The sequence below is a fragment of the Xiphophorus hellerii genome, chromosome 20 (assembly GCF_003331165.1).
Source record: "Xiphophorus hellerii strain 12219 chromosome 20, Xiphophorus_hellerii-4.1, whole genome shotgun sequence".
In the NCBI taxonomy this organism is placed as follows: Eukaryota; Metazoa; Chordata; class Actinopteri; order Cyprinodontiformes; family Poeciliidae; genus Xiphophorus; species Xiphophorus hellerii.
Window position 1 is genome coordinate 20,100,327 of NC_045691.1, and position 20,294 is coordinate 20,120,620.

A 20,294-nucleotide genomic window follows, 5' to 3' on the forward strand; every position below is an offset into this window, starting at 1 on the left:
CAAACACTCACGCTCGCTGGTTGTCTGTACAATTTTAAAAATTTTATTTATGACAATATCTCGTTGTTTAGTTTGGAAAGTACTCCAGCAAAAATGAAACATTGGTCTCTTTTCAAAAGAACGTCAGAGCTTCCATGCATGGCGTACTATATAAAAGCTATGAGTCATTTCTGATTGAAAAGTAACAAAAATGACTAATCCAAAAGAAACGTCTTGGAAACGCACGTACGATTCTGCAAAAGTGTTCTTTAGGTAAAATGATTGTACTTCTCTGGATTTCAAGACAAAAACAGACACTAAACAGCGCAAAAATAACACTGGACAGGTAAGCAAAGCACAACTCGTCGTCACATTGAAGACTTGTGTCAACTCCTCCGAGAGTTAAGATATGGCTGACGCGTTTCTGACAGAAGCAGCATTTTGGGGACAGAGGCCGAGCGTAAGGACCAGACCGGCAGCGTTAGCAGCAGCAGGGCACAGAGGAGAGAATAAAGAGAGAACTGCTAAGGACAGGATGAACATAATGCACTTCAGACGTCAGAGCTGCGAACGTACAGACTTTGATGTGAGAAAGGCAAACAGATACATTTATTCATAGAGCCAGATGGGCATTTTCTTTACAAAGAAATACACAGAGAAATGAAAAGACAAGCAAAAAAGCTCCACCCCTTCCTGTTCACCCAGAGGAAGACCGTTGTAACATAGAGCTAAATAGTGCAGATATGACACCTACTGTACATCAGACTTTTCGTATCTGCAAATCAGCCGTCATAACATCTGTAACATCTGTAATCTCCCTGTACGGACACATGCAACATCATCATCCTGCAGTGCCACAAACACGCCTCCAGAAACTCCACTTACTTTACAGCTTACGGTAAAAAAAAAAAAAAAAAGCCTGCAGTACCTTAAAGTGTGCGGTTCTGTGCAAGGAAGACAACACAATCATTTTATGAACATTGTTCTCTGAAGGAAAAAAAACAAAACAAAATGAATGAGGAAAATACTGTAGCTGACGTCTGGTTAGGACATTTTACATGTGCTATACACAAACTCTCACGCTGTCCTGCAGGACGACGTTACGTAACGATTCAGAGAAACGTCGAAGTTTTACCCTTTTCTCGCTCAAAGTCGACACAAACAAGCAGTTGGCACTGGTTGAAATGGAACGTTATGTTTTCTCACCTATACAATTCATACAAAAATAAAAAAATTAAAATTGCCCCAATGGTAGCATCTTTTCTTCTGATTTTCCTCTTTCCATTTCACGGTTTTTCTGTATTTTCTTTTGTTACTCACAGAGGTAGTGGCTATTTAGGTAAAGGGTGAGGGACAAAGTGTAAATTAAAAATCTCTCATAGAAAATGCTATTTTGTTGTCTTACTTTTGACCAGAGGAATCTCTAAAGAACAAAATATAATACTGCAATCACATACAAAAGTAGTCCTTCATTTTGTACATTTTATACAGTGTTCACACTTAAGCGATTTTCTCTCACACTTCTTATTGATTTCTTTCTTTTTTTTTTGTGGTTTAGTTTTTTTTCTTTAAAAGGCAAGAAGAATGGTGTGTTTTGGAGTAGTATAATGAAGGTGATGGACAGTCTATGCCAGGGGGTCCACCAGGGGCTCCTCGTCTCCACGCGATAGCAGCTCCTTCTTCTCGTCTGTGCTGGCCAGGGAGTTGCGGCTGTTGTGAGCGCCCATGTACAGGGTGGCGTACACTGGGTTTGTGAAGTTGGTGGGCTGAGAAGAAGAAATGAGACAAAATAATCCCAGTTAGCAAATACAGTCACCATCTACTGCCTTGCAGGATTATCCATACACTTGGAATTTTTTCCCATTTCATTATGTTTCAGCCCCAAACCTCAATTATTTGACGTGGCAGACCAAACAGTTTTCTATTTCTATAAAAGTGTGGCATGCATTTGTATTACTTTACTTTGCTGCCCCTAAATAAAAACAAATGCAAGGGGCAAGGAGAGCACTAATTGAACAAGCAGAGTGGCCAGATGTAACGCTGGAGGAGCTGCAGAGGTTCACAGCTCAGGTAGCTTTGGTACAAATGGAAAATGCTGTTGGATGGAAAATTCAGACTAAAAATCAGCCCCTGGTGAAACATGGTGGAGGCGGAATCATGCTGAGGGGAAGCTGTTTTCAAGCTAGGATTTGGAAGCTGGTCAGGGTTGACAGGAGAATGCTAAATGAAAAAGCCTTCCAGCATTTCAACAACCCTTTAGAAACTGTCTAGAATAGATTGGTTTACAGCAAAATATAATCCATATTCATGTGTTAAAATGGCCCAGTCAAAGCCCAGACTTCAGTTCAAATCAGAATCTGCTGCAAGACTTGATAATTTATCCTTCGGTGGACCCTAGGAGAAATGGGAATTTATTTTTTCTTTTGCGTTCCCTCGCAATAACGTACTGATCAGTTCCTGCAGCATAATTCAATACTGAAAGTCTTTCTTAAAGCGGCCACGGTACTTTCTGCTTTAATATAAGATTTTTGTAACGTTTTTCTATGTATGTTAATATCTTGTTTGTGAGATAACAGAAGTTTTATATGTTTTTCTTTAAGATAGAAATGCACCACAAACCTATGTGCAAAATACAAAAGCAAAACAGGCCAAACGTGGGCTTTCCCTCCTTTCTAAGATATAAACCAAAACTTTATGTAAAAAGGAAAGAAAGAAAAATTACATCCAAACTATTTGGACTATTTCTGAATTATTATCACGGGGTAATAAAGTCATCTGACTTTTGATTGTGTCTCTTTTGTGTTGGCAGTCTGAATGGTTAATAAAGAGCTGTTTCTATGTGCGGTTCCATCTCAACCTTACACAGACATAAACATGCAGTGAATAAATCGGCTTTTGCACCAAATATTTAAGAACATATAGACATGTTTTCACTGAGGCTCTTTAGATGTGTATTTATTTGAAATCTGAAATTGACATTTGTGATTGTATACAAAATAGTTTTGTGAGGGAACACAAAACTTATTGCGAGGGAACGCAAAATACATATTTTTTTCTCATGTCGCCTAGGGGGCTCCGTACTTTTCATCTCATCTGATTGAGCTTGACCTTTTTTTTTTTTTTGAGCGAGATAAATGGACTAAAAAGTCCATCTGTAAATGTCCAAAGCTGGAGGAGAAATACCCAAGACCTTCAGCGAAAGGATGCTCTAAAGTCTTCAAAGTAGCTTCATGTCACACTTTAAAGATTTTTAGCAGCAAAAAAAAATCTTAATATGCATTATTTTTTTTACACTTCATATGTGACTCTTTGTGTTGGTCTGTCATAAAATTCCCACAAAATAAAATTATGTTTATGGCTGAAATGTAACCGTTTAAACAAAGTCAAGGGCTATGAATACTTTGGAAAGACAACGTAATCGGGACCGATAGTTTTAATCTACCTTGTCTGGGTCCAGAGTGAAATCTGCATCCAGTAGCTCCCCGGCATCATCGTCCGGCTCGCCCTCGTAGATCTTGTAAGCGGGGTTTCCGATCTCGACATTCATGGCCCCGTTGGTCATCCTTTGGTGCTGGAAGCCCTTCGCCCTAAACATCAAATTCACAGTCAGTCTTTAGGCTACCTGATCCGATTTCATTTGAGCCTGATCACTGCAAGCAGGGAAATGTCCACCACAACAAAGACACAAACACAAATCAGCAGCACTGATGTAGCGAAGGCCCAGACCATGTGGGCCTGGATATTAAGCTCTATATTTTACTGCAAATTCATCTCAAGTTAGTCTATCTTCACAGAATCTCCTAGCTCTTTGGGGACTGTTATTATGAAAAAACAATGCCACAATACAAACCACACCACAGTACAATACAGCACAATGATGGACAAGAACATCAAAGCTCTAGATCCATGATACAGGCAGATCTATTTAATGTTTTCTTTTTTTCAATAGATCTGCTCAGAGGAAACTGATCCTGTAGGCTCAGAAACACCAGTAAAAATGGCACAAACATCGACCACAGGACCCAACACTGCGCAGCAACCAAAACGTATGATTAGGGAGAGGAGAGAGAATCAGAGTGCAGAACGGAGAAATGCAAAGTACGGAGGAACGCCTGGCAACCATTACCGCAAGCGCTTGGAGCCGGTTTTTCCGGGCCGGCTAGACCTGAGGAGCAAAAGAGATTAGAGAGAGAGGAGAGTAAAAGTGAAATCAACTAAAAAAATATAAATAAAGAAGGACAGAAAGGGAGAAAGAGAGAACAAAAGTATAGAGAGGTTGGGTTGTCAGAGTCTTACGGACCCTCTCATTCTTTTCCTGTACCACAACAAGGCCCCTGCGGCGAGGAGAACCAGCAGCAGCAGGATCAACACCGTGACCACGATAGAGGCTGTGCCTGCAAACACACACACACACACACGCACACCCACACACACAGGAATGTAAAAAAACAGCCAGTCTAATCATGATATCAACTTTCATGCTGATTTCAAGCAACAACTTACGTCCACCTGAACCGGTGCTTTCTGTGGTGTTGGCCACAGACTCACAGCGATGCCCTGACCAGCCAGCAGAGCATCTGCACAAGAGCAAAGGTTGTCATTATTCCAGTGCGATGGCACAGTGAAGACAACAAAACCAACACACTATCCTCCTTACCTGCACTCTGGAAGGAGGGTGATGGGATTTATAGAGCACTGGCCGTTCGCACAGTACTCATTGGGGTCACATGTGTAACAGCTGGGCTGGTTTCTGCCATTTGGGCAGCTGTGGCCGACAGAAAAGAACCAGAGGAGAGAGGTTAATGTTATCCACAATACGAGAAACACAATGGCCGCTTTTGTAGGGGTTAAAAAAATCACAGATTAAAAAAATATATATTTACTGGTGCAGAAAGAAAATCTATATTTGTAAATATATTTTTTAGACAGAATCATGTAACATTGAACTTCTGTTTGTTCTGGTGAACCTGGTTATCATTATCTTGGTGGAAGACCCAATGAAATTATTTTAGAAGTAGGCTTCAATGTTTCTGATGGCATGTAGTTTTGTGGTTGTAATGGAGTCTTGGTGCCACTGTTTGCTAAAGCTCTCTAACATTTAGCTTCAGAGATTTTTCCCCTTCTCCAGTCTTCTCTGTCACAGTATCAGTTATTTAAACTTCTTAATATTTGTTTTGACTGTAGATGCGGACACGTCTGAGCAAGTAACTATTTTGCTGTAGGCATTTCCTGACTCGCCATGATCATGACCACATTCCTGATCATGATGTTCTTAAGCTAAACAATGCTGAGCAACTTTATAATTCTCTTTACCCCACATATCTAGTAGCTATTTTACTGTACCATTATGTTACTAAAATAACATATGTTACTAAAATAAAAGATAAATTTATTTAAGAAAGTTTTTTTTTTTTTTTCACCAAGAGTGATTCTAAATATGAAAGCTGCGATATGTGACTGTATCTTACCGACAAGTGAAATCCCCCGTAGTAACGAAGCGATCCTTGGGAATGCACTCGCCGTCCCGACAGTAGTGACACTTGTCAATCTCGCAGGCGTCGCCGATGTACTGCGGCAGACAGCGGCACGACTTAGCGCCGCTCTCGCTCTGCAGGCAGGTACCGCCGTTAAGACAGTGGCCTTCACAGCTTCCTGCTCAAACACAGGGACACATGTAACACTTAATGAATGCGCTTGAGAAATGCACGGCACAAATGGCACCAAAAATAAGATCCAATGATGCCTTTATTAGATTTTGTACTGTAGCTAAAAATGAGGTCTCTGCTCTTTTATAGTCCATCTCTGGTGCTAAAAGCCACCTGTTTTCATGATAATTTGCTTGGTAATGAATAATAACTCAAGGTATTGCCTTCTGCCACAACAGTAAACGATGGGAACACTCACTATATTGGCACTGGTCGCCTAGGAAGTCAGCAGGGCAGCGACAGGTGGGCTGATTTCCAGCACTGACGGTGCAGTTGCCTCCATTCTTGCAGTAATTCTTGCATGTGTGCAGGTTGCAGGTGGGTCCTGTGAATCCTGTCGGGCACCTGCAGGTAGGGGAGCCTGAGGGAGGACAGGCGTGTTAGATGATGAGCAAGAAAGGATCTTAAGAAGCCATGTCTTAAACTCATATGTTACCTGTGACATAAGAGGGCGTGCATGTGCCTCCGTTCCTGCAGTAGTCCTTGCACTGATCAATCTCGCATCGATCGCCTCTGTAGTTAGGCTGGCAGCGACACTTTGGCTGCTTGTGGGCGTTCAGGATGCAGCTCCCGCCGTTCATGCACTGAATGTTGCAGGGACCACTGGGGGGAGCTGTAGATGACAAAAGCTCAAAGTCATGCGGGAGCACTCACAACATCTTCTCCTCATGTTCCTCTCACCGCCCACGTACAGAGAGGAGACAGCGTGGGAGTGGGCAGCTCCATGCAGGTGCCGTTGTCCAAGGTGCGCCCATTGGGACACGTGCAGACCGGACCGCTGGGGCTGAGCAGACAGAGCCACTCACACTTCTTCCTGTCACAGGGATTGTTCACTGGAAGAAAGAGAAGCGGAGAGGGAGTGCTGAAATGCTATCAACAGAGATTACAATTCCTCTGAGAACCACTAGAGGGAGTCATTGTGACCCCCAGGTTTAGAGAGGATGACTATTGGTCTTTTCAACTGTTTCAGAAACTAGAGTGAAATTTGATTTATGAAAAATATAGCATTTCATTTAATGTAAAATCACTGCATGGTGATATTTCATTTTGTATGTGCAGAAATAACAAACAACAATTTAGATGGTTCACTAAACACATTTGAAATGCTGTATTAGGACAACTAGAAGAAAGTTATTAATGATTATTTAATGTCCAAGGCTCTCAGAGACAGAAAGACAAAGGTGTTTTGTCATAACATCAAGTATTCTGATGGTTTTATAGCTCAACATCAAAAGTGTGTGGCGTGTCATCCCATTGCAAGTTTTAGTAAAATGATTCAGTTTGTGGTCTTTTTCAAACTAACACGTTTTATTTTGGGAGGCAAATGCTGCCACCAACACCAAGTTATTTGTCCCAAACTGTGAAGTAGACTTTTTCATGCATTAGATGAGCAAATCTGGTCAACTGTTTTTTTTTTCTTCTTTTTTTAAATGTGAGAACCATTTTAGGGAAAGTCATAATCGAGACCTTGGTGGTTCTAGTGTTCTGTAAACATGAGTTGTTATTGACTTTAAGCTTGTTGTTCTGGCTTGTTCTATTTCTTGCCCTCACTCACCATCAGGCTGCTTGTATCTGTGGTGCAGCACCAGATCCGTGGCGTGGTTCACGCCATTCGCCAGGTTCTCTAGGGGTCCTCTCCCGAACTTGTTCACTCTGAACACAGAATTGTTCATGTAGGTGACGCCGTAGATGTGGTCCTCAAAGACGTCGATGCTGAACGGATGTCGGAGCTCTGCAGGAGAAACAAAGACGCAGCAAAGACAGGAGCTGAGTCCTGGAATAATAAAACATAAACATAATAAAACATGTGTAAGGTGTCAAACTCAAGGCCTGAGGGTCAAATGTGGCCCGCCGTAGCTTTTCGTGTGGCCCTACAGACTACAGAGGGGCACATAAATAGACCCTTCAAGATAAAAGTTGTGTTTCAAGATTATTTCATCTAGCAAATCAAACGGTTTTAATCCATTCACTACTAAATTACAATCTGTCCCTCCAGTTTTTTTGCTTCTACTACAGTTCTGTCTCAGCCTTACTTGGTGCCAGGTTATATATACAGTCTGTGATCGACGTGGAGAGTTACCGTCATACGAAAGCATAGATATCGTAAAATTCCTTGGAAATATTTCTAAAGTACTGATTTTCATTGCAAAAGAAAATAAAGGATTGATCAGTGTGCAAAGATGCTGAATGCAGACAGCTATTGTTTTTTTTTTATTGATATCTGATCAGTTTATTCATGGGTCTTATCAACACATTCTGCCACAAGCCAACCCATGAAGAGCATTCATGATCTTGATGCAGCATCTCTGAAAGCCACTCAACTGTTTTGTGCGTTTATAGCCACCACCACGTCGCTGCCGTCCAGCCTCACGCTGCAGATCAGGGAAAGTTTGGCGTCGGCCCAGTACAGACGCTCATTGAAGTAGTCGACCGCCAAACCTGGAAAACAGCATCAGGAAGGTTTAAAGGTGACCACGTTATGTTTACCAGAAGATCAGGGAGAACTGTGTGACGGTGTTTCACCAGTTGGCCACTGGATGTTTTCTTCAACCAGTGTCTCTCTCATGGTTCCGTCCATAGCTGCTGTTTCTATCTTGGGATGGTTGCCCCAATCAGCCCAGTACATTTTCCTAAAGAGTAAGATGTAAAACATTCATCTATCATATTAATCTTTCCCCAGATAACTGTTTACATGTCTGCCACTGACCCTCTCTGGGGGTCAACCACAATAGCATGAGGCTCGTCGATCATGCCAGAGATCAGGGTCTTGTGGTGGCGTCCACCGCTCATCTGTGCCACCTCGATGACATCTCTGCCAGAGTCGGTCCAGTACAAGTTCCCTGCCACCCAGTCCACAGCAATGCCTCGGGGCATCTTCAGCTCTGGAATCTAATCAGAATCGGCACGGATACATATTTTATATTAGCTTATCCGATTCTCTGGCAGGACTGCGTGCAACACGAGCGAAAACGAAACCACCAGCACCTCGAAGTTGATGACCCGGGAATCGGTCTGCCGTCTGTTTCGGTTGCTGTTTTGAGAGGAGGATGAGGATGGCAGGTCGAAGTAAGAAATGCGCCCTATGTGCCAGTTGGTCCAGTAAAGGCGATTAGTCTTCACATGCAGGTCCATGGCGTCGATGCGCACATTGGCGTCGCCCTGGAAGGTCAGCTCGTAGCGCCAGTTTGGCACGGAGGCGTCCAGGCTGCGGATCTCATTGTCGTCCCCGAGATAAAGCACATGTCCTTGAGCTGGAAGGGGACGAAAGGACGAAAACGAGCTTTAGAGAGCTGTGAGGAAAAGCCTGTTACAGGGTTAGTAGGAGAGTGATAAAAAGTATTCAGCAGGTGGAGTTATTTATTTTTAAGAGCCACAACACACAGATGTGGCTCTTAAGATCGTTTTAATGTAAATCAATGGGAAAACGACTACATTCAACAGGTTTGGTTTTTAAAATTTGGAAGAATGTAAGAAATTATCATACACATAATTTCTCCAATATTATCAAGACCTGGTAAAAGCTAAAAGTAAACTTTTAAGACTGTAATGAAACCTTGAATACATCACTTTCCCTATTAAAGTTATGTATATAACTGAGTTCACTCAGCACCACCCTCTGGCGATCAGTAGGGATAAAGTAGAGCTAATATTTTTATGATATTCTGATTTATTGAAATGCACTTGCATGTCTTACCGTCAGCCTTGCAGGTGTTATTTATTTTGCTGAAATACTTGTGGCAGCTGCACTTGTGGGAGCCTTTCGTGTTGTTGCAGATGTGGGAACAAACTCCAAACTGCTTGCACTCGTTCTTATCTGTGAAACATCCGAAGGCCGTCACGCCTGCGTTAGCCAAAGCCTAAAGAGTCAAGGGAAACACCAAAGCAATTCGCAGACATCCTTACCTTGGCATCTGTTCTGTCCACTGGACTGGAAGCCGGGTTTGCAGGAGCAGAAGGAGACGGTGCCGTTGATCACACAGTGCGCTTCGTCTCCGTCTCCGCACATGGTCACGTTGCTGCGGCATTCGTTCAGCGTCGTATCTGCTGCAAATTAAAGAGGCCACATACAGTCAGCGCTGATGATGTCTAACAGTAGCCATCAAACAGTGAGGCTGCAGCGCACCTTTCTTTTCACAGCTCATTTCGTCAGAGCCATAATCCTCACAGTCGTTGAAGTGGTTGCAGAGCAGGTCGGTGCTGATGCAGCGACCATTGGAGCACTGGAACTGGTTCTTCTGGCATACTGGCTTCAACGGATGTGTTGCTAGAAAAGAAAATGGGCCCAAATAAGTTTTCTCCAGCTCACAGGAATAAAAACCAAAATCAAAATAACTGATGAAGCTTCTGGCTTAAATGATTCTTTATTTATTTTGGTTTTATTTCAAGGATCCAATCTCTCTGATAATCTTTGAAAGTGGTTCCTGATCAGCAGATTTCAGATTTTCCTTAGCTTGTTTTTCCCCCAGCTGCTTTATTGACCTATTTGCTTCTGTGTACTTACACTTGATCATGAGAGCATACTCTGTAGGGTGTGTGCAAAAGAAGTGGATAATTGGAGGGACAAGGCACAGGCCTAAAATACTATGTACTGCAGACCACAGTATATTCCATGTTTATTCCTTTTTCTGAAAGAAGGAGACGATGCCTGTGTGATCACTGTGTGATCACTGTGTGGTTTTTTATTCCTTTTTGTGAAAGAAAAATGAATAAAAACGAAGCATAAACTTGCATTATTCACTTATCAGTCAAGGGGTATTTGGAAATTATCTTCTTGGTATTAAAAGTACATATTCTGTCTTCTTTTTCATAGATTCAGCTAAATTAATGAGGATAAATTGTGTCTTTGTGATAGTATTCTAAGAAAGTGCCAGAAGTTGTCTGTTATGGTTTAGCCTTTTTACGCCTGAATAATGATGAAAATGGTCCAATATTGAAAGGAAACACTGATCAAGGCACATGATAAAGACAGGCTGGTTCGTTGGAAGCACAACGATTTAAATTAGGCATGAATCAAAACTCTTGCGCAATAAAATACATCTGAGTAGAGCAAACTCGAAGTTGACGCTTTTATTATTGATGCAGCAGTACAGCAAGAAAAAAAACAACAGAATAAACTCACGGCAGTTGAGTTCGTCACTGTTGTCCCCACAGTTGTTCACACCGTCGCAGCGCTTCGACACTGGCACACACACCCGGTCGTTATGGCAACGGAACTGCCTCGTGGGTGGGCACAGGAATTTAACTGATGGACCAACAGAGAGGAGGATTAGGAGAAGGAAAATCATAAACCAATCCCAAAACTGGAGGAAGACAAAAAGCCCGAAAGGTGAAACACGGCAAATCTCACCGCACTCTGCTGGGTTCTCATCTGAGTTGTCTCCACAGTCGTCCTCACCGTCACACATCCAGTTAAGAGGCTTACACAGCGTGTTGTTGCACTGGAATTCATCATGGAAGCAGTGTTTGTCCACTGAGACGCCGCAGCAAGAGAGAGGACATACAGTATTCATACCACTGGCGTTACAAACCAATACTCTATTGTACCTTAATGGGATTTTAATTGAAGGCACACAAAAAGCAGCACATCAAAACAAAAACTGCATGTTTGAGCGTGAAGAAATTTCCACAGATTCTCAATTGGATTTGAGTCTGAAGTTTGACTTGGCCATTCTAACACATGAATGTGCTTTGGTCTAATCCGTTCCGTTGTAGCTCTGGCTAGATGTTTAGGGTTATTGTACTGCTGGGAGTTGGACCTTCACTACAGTCTACCAGTTTTATCAGCTCTTCTATCATTGTGGGAGAAAAAGCACAGCCTCTCTGATTAACGCTGTCCTTGTGCTGCCTGACAATGTTGGTGAGCAGCCAGCTGCAGTTGACAGAAACTCTTTCAATATTCAGACCACAGATTGAACAGAGCTCTATGAGGATATTATTTTACTATGTATAACCTAACTATGCTTTAAGCATCTCCCCAACTTCTTCTCTGAACAGTTTCCAGGGTTCCTTGGTCTTCAGCATGCTGAATGTTCGCTAATCTTCTCCAACAAATCTCTGAGGCCTTTACAGGACAGCTGAATTTACACCGAGTTTAAATAGATAGCAGATAGATAGCATTTATTGTCATTGAACAGAATTCAATGAAATTTCCATTCCATTGTAATTAAATCTGAGTTTAATTACAAAATAAGTAACTTCTCAAGGGAATTAGTTGCAATGGATATTTTTGGGAATGTCAAACTGGAGGGGGTAAAAAAATTAAATACTTGCAACATCTTTTTTAGATTTTCAATTGCAAAAATTTGATTTTGTTTCCTTATCTTCACAATTATGCACAGTTTTAAGATGAGATGAGTTAAGATACATTCCAAATAAACTGAAGAAGAAGGTTTGTGGTTGTTATGTGACAGATCAGGGGAAAGTTAAGGCAACATGAATAATTCTGCATGGTGCTTCACGTTGTCCAGTTAAATGCGTGGACATGTCTTAGTCTCCTTCAGGAGGAAACCAGCGACGCGCTCACCAGGACTGTCGCAGTTCTCCTCATCACTGCCTTCTATGCAGTCGACATCAGAATCACAGCGCCAGCGGATGGGAATGCAGTGACCACTCTGGCACTGGAACTGATCACTGTCGCACCACACCTCACAGCCATCCTGAAGCACAACCAGAGTGTTGCCATTTTTAGTTCTCCTCTATTGTGACAGATTTTAAAAAGTTTGAAAGAGGAAGAAAAATAAATCAATAAAAATCGAGCGATACCTCATCTGACCCGTCGGCACAGTCATGATCCCCGTCGCACTTCCAGCGGCCAGCAATGCAGCGGCCATTCGTGCAGGCAAACTCGCTCTCTGAACACTTTCGAGGCACTGAGGGCGGAGAGAAAAGAGGCTTTGAAGAGTATGTAAGGATAATTAGGAGAGCATAAAGAGCAGAGGGAGTCAGTTAGGAAAGGCTTAAGGAGAGGATAACTAGAGACGCTCAGAACAGAATAGGAGCAAGGCCTAGTTACATAAAATAAGGTATTTTAATTGCATTATAGGGATCAGTGGGTGAAGAAAGGAGAAGGATTGCAGAAGAGATCACAAAAGCTGGAGGAGGAAAAAAAGCAAGACCGGGAGTTTGAAGGTTGCGGTTGATCTGAAACAGTGACAGCACCTACCTCTGGCTCACAGCAATAGGCCAGTGTGAAATGCAAAACAAGACATGAGATGATGTGAGATGTGCACAGAACCGACCAACTGACCAGAAATCAGTTGAGGAGCTACAGCAGACAGAAAGTGAAGAGCGACACATTCCTTACCGCCTCTGTTTTCTTCCAACAGCAAAGCTCATGCAGAGTTACAAACAAGCTGGTTTTCATTCACACAGTGAGCTGTGCATCTTCAAAGGGTAACAAAAAGAACACAGAGAACCTACCGCACTTCTCCTCATCCGAATTGTCCCCACAGTCGTTGTCGTAGTCGCACTGCCAGCGGCCGGGCACGCAGCGGTTGTTCTTGCAGCGGAACTGGTAAGGTTCGCATGTTCTCTCGTCTGTGCACAAACAGGAAGGGTCAGGCTCTGCAGAGCGACATCAAACACTTCCTGCCTCCTGGGCAGAGCCTTTCCTCACCGCACTCGTCTTTGGGTTCGTCGGAGGCGTCGCTGCAGTCCGCCTCGGCGTCGCACTTCCAGAGCGCCGGGATGCAGCGGCCCGAGTCCTTGCAGCGGAACTCGTCCACGCCGCACGTCATCTGAGCTGCGATGCGGAGGAGGACGCAAGCACTTCAATAGACTCACATCGAAAATCACGTATTTTACCACTGTTTTATTTTAAAGGCTCATCTTACTGCAGTTGGCGGGCTCATCAGATCCATCCACGCAGTCGTTGTCCCGGTCACAGACCCAGACCCTCGGGATGCAGCGCTTACTCATGGCACACTGGAACTGGTTGGGAGCACATGTGACCTCCGCTACAACAGCAAGGCACACATTTGAATTATTATAGCAACACTACATTAAAACAAACTGTTATGGAGTATATTTACAAAAACACGGTTTTCTTTCATTTTGAGACAAAATAACTGAGGATTTAATCTAATCCTGTAAACGGTAACTGTATCTATGATCAGTAGAGATGCGCAATACTGCATATTTGAGCAAAAATTGTCATTTGAGAGAAAATGGAAACAACATTTAGAAACTACAACACCAAAACAAAACAAGAGGGAATCAAAAACTAAAATATTGATCTTACCACGCTATTATCAATTCAATTTTGATAACTTGGTATTGATATTATCTATATTTTATCACAGATATACATCTAATGATTGTCAGGAAGACTATAACCTACGATGCTGCAACAGTAACAGAAACAGTGAAAACTGTAAAACCCCTGACCGCCGTTACGAAGTGCTGAAACTAATAAACATCAGAGGTGACTTACGGCAGTCCTTTTCATCCTCTCCATCCCCGCAGTTGTCCTGGCCGTTGCAGCGGAAGATTCCTGGGATGCAGCGGTTGGGGTGGGTACACTTGAACTGACTCGGCAGGCACACGTGAATGTCTGAGAAAGGGAAGCCCATGAGCAACGAGTGGTGTACGGAAAAAGAGTAAATCAGTAATTATGCATGTGCGAGTGTTTCTACCGCAGTTGGCTTCGTCAGAGCTATCCTGACAGTCGTTGTCTCCGTCACAGATGTAGGCAGGGTTGATGCAGATGCCGGTGCCGCACTGGAACTGACCGGGTTTGCACTTAAACTCAGCTGTAGGGAGGGCCAGGCACAGCACATCGTTACAACACAATATTCTTAAAACATCAACAAGAAAATCAACAGAAATCGACTGATCTGGCTAATCACTTACGGCAGTCTGCGGGCTCATCTGAGCGATCCCCACAGTCATCCTCTGTGTCGCACTTCCACCAAAATGGAATGCACTTGTCATTTTTGCAGACAAACTAAAAGAATAGATGATAAACATGATTTTTTTTTTTTTTTTTTAAAGGGGAAAACAAGTTGTTTAGTGACACCTCTGCACAAGCTCACCTGGCTCGCCGTGCAGTTGGACAGACAGCGTTTGCCGTCTGCGGCCAAGTAAAAGTTGGTGGGGCATGCACACTTGTAGCCCCCGCCAGGCGAGAGCAAACACAGGTTACTGCAGCCGCCGTTGTTTATCTGACACGGATGGCCGGCCACTGGTGAGAACAGAAGGGAACGTAAACGGCCAGGATGAAATCAGACAGAGACATCAAAGATTGGAGCAGCGTGTACCATCAGGCTGGCGGTATGCATGGAATACGTGGATGTCCATCGGTCTGTGCAGGGTACTGATCAGCATCGTCTTGTTGGTCCCCTGTGTCTTATGAGCTCTGTTGATAGATTTTGTTTCCCAGTCTGTCCAGTAGATGTACTCCTCAAACAGAGTCATGGCAAAGATATGAGGAATATCCTGAGAGAGAACTACAGGAGTTCACGCACACACACACACACACACGCGCCAACACACAGGACAAATGAAACAAAGTAAAAAGCAATAAAAATTAAGTTAAATATGTTTTTAATTATCTGTGATTTACCAGTGTGTCTGCTGGTTCCATCCATGCTGGCGAACGCAATATAGTCCTCTCGAGCATCCGCCCAGTAGATGCGGTCGTTGATGAAGTCCAGGGCTAAGCCGTTAGGCCAGGTGATTTTATCTTTAATGATGACACTCCGGTTGGTGCTGTCCATCCCGATCCTCCCAATGTGAGGGTTGTCACCCCAGTCAGACCAGTACAAATACCTGTCAGGGATGACCGTGAGTAATATTACTGTTATTGTTCAAGCTAAAGTATTCATGCCATTAAAACATATCACTTTTTGTCACAAACAATCACTTTAATGTGTTTTATGAGAACAAAAAAGTAGTGAGGGTGATGTATTTAATGTTTCACGCAACAATTCAGCTTTGAATTGCCAATTCTAACATAATACATTCTTTATTCTGAATCATTTCTGTGGGACTGGTTGAATTTTTAGGCTCATTGTCCTCTAACTGTTTATTTATTACAGTATTTTCCAGCATTTATATGTACAGCTCTGGAAAAAATTAAGAGACCATTTAAAATGATCAGTTTCTCTAATTTTACTTTTTATAGACATATGTTTGAGTAAAATGAACATTGTTTTTTTATTCTATGAACTACTGACAACATGTCTCTGAAATTCCAAGCAACAATTTAGTGTTTATTTGCAGAAAATGAGAAATTGGCAAAATGGCGAAAAAGATGCAGTGCTTTCAGACCTCAAATAATGCGAAGAAAACAGATTCATATTCATTTAGAAACAACAAAACTAAAGTTTCAACTGAGGAAGAGCTCAGAAATCAATATCTGGTGGAGAACTGTTTTGATATGACAAAATGTACTTTTGTGAATAAGAAATTGTTTTTAACATTTTGCCTGGTGAAACAAAGGTTTTACTATCTAACTTTTGCACTGTATGCCCATGTATCCACTTTAAATAATATCGACATCACAGTGGAGATGCAGGACTCGTTTGGTTCTTGATCGCTCTCACCCGTAGCGAACGTCCACAGCGATGGCACGTGGCTCCCTCAGGCCGCTATTGACCAGAACAGTCCGGTACGCTCCATTCAGCTTTGACACCTCTATAGTGTCCCGTCCCTTATCACACCAGTACAGGTTTCCTCCGACCCAGTCCACAGCCAGACCGTCAGGATTGTTGAGCAACGTGCGGTGAAGAACCTGACAGAAGAACAAGAAGCTATCTGTATGTAACATGGATGGGTCTAATTATTTCTAACATCCTCATCCTCATGCTTGAGGATGAGGATGTTAAGAAGGCTGGCAGCTTTAATTATCCTCTTATCGTTCAAAGACAGGACGCTGCAACACCAACCTGAACGTTGCTGCCGTTGATATGCATCCGTCGGATCATGCTGCCCTGCGTGTTGACATCTGTCCAATAAATCATCTGCTGCCGATAGTCAAAGTCCAGAGCCACGGCGTTGTTTAAGCCCTGACAGCAGCAGAGAAGTCGGATTAGTTTAATGACACGACAAACGTCTGCAGCACAATCACCAAAATGACGCATAGGGCTCACCTGTTTGAGCAGGGTGTAGTTGGAGCCGTCCAAGTTGAGCTTCCTCAGGTAATAGCGGTTGGCAAAGATGAGGAACGGCTCCTCGTCTGCAAGGTGAGAGCACAGATGAGGGGATTTGTCTGAAACACGGGACTGTTATTAAACTGTCGCTTTCTTACCAGAAACAGATTTGCATATCGTTGGGTTCTCCGGACTGAGCTGGAAGCCCTCCACACACAGACAGTGGTAGCTGCCATGGGTGTTGATGCAGCGCTGGGTGCAGGGGTAAGAGGTCGTGCATTCGTCTATGTCCACACAGGTCTTCCTGTCGTCTTTGAGACGGAAACCTGGGTGGCAGCGGCACTGTGAGGGAGCAAAGGAAGGAGCTGGTAAAGCAACAGCAAACATGGATACAAATGTTTCCTGTCAAACATTTAGAAGAGTAAAAACAATTTATAAACATATTTACTATGAATTTAGAGCAGCTATTTATTTAAGGAAGACAGGAAGGAAGGGGGTACGGAAAGAAGAAAGGAGGGAAGGAAGGAAAGAAGAAAAAAGGAAGGAAAGAGTGAAAAAAGGAATGAAAGAAGGTAGGAAAGAAAGAAGAAAGGAGGGAATGAAGGAAGTAAGGCAGGAAGGAAGGAGTGAAAGAACAAAAGAAGGAGGGAATGGAGAAAAGCAGGAAGGATACAAGGAAGGGAGGAAAGAAGGAACCAAAGAAAGTACAGAAGAAAGGAAGCAAGAAAAGAAGAAACCTTTAGAAAATTGGGTAGATAGAGAAAACAGGACATCACACACAATTGTCCAAACTCTTTCCAGCATACTGTAAATATAAATCCAGTTCCAGGCTTTCTGGTCCACTCTGCACACGTTTTGTTTCCTGCTCACCTTGAAGCCTTTTTTCAGGTCCTCACAGAGCTGCGAGCAGCCGCTCAATTTCCTGTTCAGACACTCATTGATGAAGCAGTTCAGCTCATCAGAGCCGTCGCCGCAGTCGTCCTTATGGTCACAGAGCAGAGCCTCAGCGATGCACTTTCCATTACTGCAGGCGTACGCGGTGTCATTGCATTTCTTTTCTGTTCAGTGGAACAAAGAAATTAAATGAGAAACAAGCGGAGAGAAAACTTCACTCAAGCTGATGACATTTCAAAGATTGCTTCTGAGGTTAGTTCTAGTCTATTGAGAAATCAGACTTTTTCCTTTCACATAAGCATTTTTTATTCAGTGTTCAATGAGACATTTATTGTGGTTGTTTGCAGCTTATTTGTTGCTTTCTCTGCTTTAGTGTTGTTTCTATTTTGCATTCAAATCATTTCCTGCTTTTTTCTGGTTTAATTAACCTTCCTAACTCAGGGAAATCAAATTTTATGAATAATCATTTTTACTACATTGTCCTGCCCAAGACTGACAACAACTGTTGTAAATAAATGTATGCATATATCTGAATAAACAATTCAGATTGTTGATATTCCAGTTAATGGTTCTCATTTTCATGCATTAATCTCAAGTCTAATGTTACAAAAAAACACTAAAATGTTGAAGCAAGTTTAAATTTCCTAAAGGAAAAAAATCTAAGAAATGCAACAAATACAACTCTGGAAAAACTGAAGAGCCCACTGCACTGAACCCCATTGAAAACCTCCTGATTATTCCACCAAATATTGATTTCTGAACTCTTCCTGAGTTCAAACTTTAGTTTTGTTGTTTCTAAATGAATATAAACTTGTTTTCTTTGCATTATTTGAGGTCTGAAAGCACTTTATCTTGTTCGTTATTTTGACAATTTCTTATTTTCTGCAAATAAATAATAAATTGTTGCTAGGAATTTCTGAGACATGTTGTCAGTAGTTCATAGAAAAAAAAAGAACAATGTTACTTTTACACAAACTTATTCCTACAAAGAGTAAAATCAGAGAAACTGATAATTTCGCAGTGGTCTCTTATTTTTCCCAGAGCAGTGTGGTGTGTTTGTGGTGATCTGACCTGGACTTGAGCAGTGAGGGTTTTTCGGTGCTTCGTCTGAATGATCGTGGCAGTCAAACTCTCCGTCGCACTCCCAGGACTTGTGGAGCAGACAGCTTCCGTTGGCGCAGCGGAAACTGTCAGGACCACACGGCGGGTAGTCTGCGGTGACAAACAGCGAGTGTACTCAAATAAAAATGGCAAGAGAAGGAGAAAGTGTTTGAATGACTGGCCCATTAGGTGGAAGAGGACCGCTTACGGCACTCGGGGGACTCATCGGAGCCGTCTCTGCAGTCTTTGTCATGGTCACACACGAAGTGCTTGGGGATACACTCTCGGCTCTGGCACATGAACTCGTCCCCGCTGCATGTGTCGTTGAAGACTGAGACAGAAATCATTTGGTGAGAAAACAAGTGATTTATTTCTCCCTCAAACAGAGCAGAGGGCTTCAGCTCACCACATCCAACTGTGACACTCTCGTCGAACCCATCGGGGCAATCTTTGTCGCCGTCACATTTCCAGCGTTGAGGAATGCACACATTTGACCCAGGACATCGAAATGTCCCCGGACTGCAGCTTTTATTCTCTATAAAAAAATGTTACAGCTCAGTCACATGAATTTTTTAGAGTATCATAAAAAAAAACATAAAGCCACACTCAGGTCAGCTATCCTTCCATTTATTTACAGCACAGATGTAATTCTACCCCTTGAACGAATCTTTCTTTTTCACATTTTCTTATGGCGCAGCCACAAGCCTCAAAGTTTACTAAATTATCTTTAATTGACAGAACAACAAGTCGTGTAAAACTGTGAAATGGGAATAAAATGATGCCATGGCTTTTAAATAAAAGCCATGGCATCATTTAAGGGCAGCTTCTTTTTTTGAAAGTCGCTGTCTTTCAAAAAAATTTGAAAAGTGTGGTGGGTATTTATAATCAACCCACCTTCATAAACAGTTTTAAAGTTGATTCTTAGATTCTTTGCAATCCAGCTCAATCTGAGTCAGACAGGAACCAGTCTGTTGGAGTTAGGTCTGGACTTTGACTGGGCCATTCTAACACATTAACATGCTTTGATCAAAATCATTCCCACTGTGGCTCCATTCATCTCCCCCATCGACTCTGACCTGCTTTCCTGTCCCTGCTAAAGAAAAGCTTACCCACAGCATGATGCTGCCATTGTGAGACATTTAAACTTCTACAACCTTCTACTGTCTGCTGTGTTCCTTGCTCTTTGTCATAATTTTGTGGATTTTATTTAGGTGTATAAGAGTATTGGAGGATGAACACAAATGCATGTCGCCATTTTTATGTGTAAATCACTTCAATTGAATATGAATATTGCATTATACAAATGTATATTTTTTCTATGGGACAAAATATATTTTGCGCTTACTGCAGTGAACGTCCTCGTCGCTGTTGTCACCGCAGTCGTCAGCCCCGTCACACACCCAGCGGCTGAAAATGCAGCGGTGGTTCTTACACTCAAACTGCGACGGTGAGCAGACCTTATCTACAAAAACAAAGATAGGGGTATGAAAGAGGCATCACTTCTCCAGGAAAATAAGAATCCATC

General features: G+C 42.6%; 1 protein-coding gene across 7 annotated transcripts in view; it reads right to left on the reverse strand.

The window, feature by feature from the left end:
• Positions 1-20: 20 nt before the first annotated feature.
• Positions 21-20,294, reverse strand: part of LOC116710686 (low-density lipoprotein receptor-related protein 1-like) — a 111,406-nt gene continuing 91,132 nt past the window's right edge. For 2 of the 7 annotated variants that reach the window (XM_032549850.1, XM_032549847.1), the window contains 40 exons: positions 20,115-20,231; positions 19,176-19,304; positions 18,978-19,100; positions 18,740-18,880; positions 17,645-17,832; positions 16,933-17,116; positions 16,775-16,860; positions 16,571-16,690; positions 16,229-16,416; positions 15,247-15,452; positions 14,942-15,130; positions 14,717-14,865; positions 14,535-14,628; positions 14,318-14,434; positions 14,116-14,235; positions 13,517-13,639; positions 13,300-13,425; positions 13,104-13,220; positions 12,447-12,553; positions 12,208-12,340; positions 11,032-11,154; positions 10,804-10,926; positions 9,808-9,948; positions 9,588-9,725; positions 9,379-9,498; positions 8,670-8,935; positions 8,392-8,573; positions 8,208-8,314; positions 8,007-8,123; positions 7,240-7,416; positions 6,377-6,517; positions 6,121-6,297; positions 5,884-6,045; positions 5,448-5,631; positions 4,637-4,744; positions 4,483-4,556; positions 4,280-4,373; positions 4,106-4,144; positions 3,422-3,566; positions 21-1,745 (listed from right to left, as the gene is read on the reverse strand). In XM_032549850.1, the coding sequence (XP_032405741.1) occupies positions 1,605-1,745; positions 3,422-3,566; positions 4,106-4,144; positions 4,280-4,373; positions 4,483-4,556; positions 4,637-4,744; positions 5,448-5,631; positions 5,884-6,045; positions 6,121-6,297; positions 6,377-6,517; positions 7,240-7,416; positions 8,007-8,123; positions 8,208-8,314; positions 8,392-8,573; positions 8,670-8,935; positions 9,379-9,498; positions 9,588-9,725; positions 9,808-9,948; positions 10,804-10,926; positions 11,032-11,154; positions 12,208-12,340; positions 12,447-12,553; positions 13,104-13,220; positions 13,300-13,425; positions 13,517-13,639; positions 14,116-14,235; positions 14,318-14,434; positions 14,535-14,628; positions 14,717-14,865; positions 14,942-15,130; positions 15,247-15,452; positions 16,229-16,416; positions 16,571-16,690; positions 16,775-16,860; positions 16,933-17,116; positions 17,645-17,832; positions 18,740-18,880; positions 18,978-19,100; positions 19,176-19,304; positions 20,115-20,231 (5,516 nt within the window). In that variant the 3' untranslated portion in view covers positions 21-1,604. Of the gene's footprint in view, positions 1,746-3,421; positions 3,567-4,105; positions 4,145-4,279; positions 4,374-4,482; positions 4,557-4,636; positions 4,745-5,447; positions 5,632-5,883; positions 6,046-6,120; positions 6,298-6,376; positions 6,518-7,239; positions 7,417-8,006; positions 8,124-8,207; positions 8,315-8,391; positions 8,574-8,669; positions 8,936-9,378; positions 9,499-9,587; positions 9,729-9,807; positions 9,949-10,803; positions 10,927-11,031; positions 11,155-12,207; positions 12,341-12,446; positions 12,554-13,103; positions 13,221-13,299; positions 13,426-13,516; positions 13,640-14,115; positions 14,236-14,317; positions 14,435-14,534; positions 14,629-14,716; positions 14,866-14,941; positions 15,131-15,246; positions 15,453-16,228; positions 16,417-16,570; positions 16,691-16,774; positions 16,861-16,932; positions 17,117-17,644; positions 17,833-18,739; positions 18,881-18,977; positions 19,101-19,175; positions 19,305-20,114; positions 20,232-20,294 lie in introns of all 7 variants that reach the window. The other 5 variants (XM_032549849.1, XM_032549846.1, XM_032549852.1 and 2 more) reach the window with 3 other exon arrangements.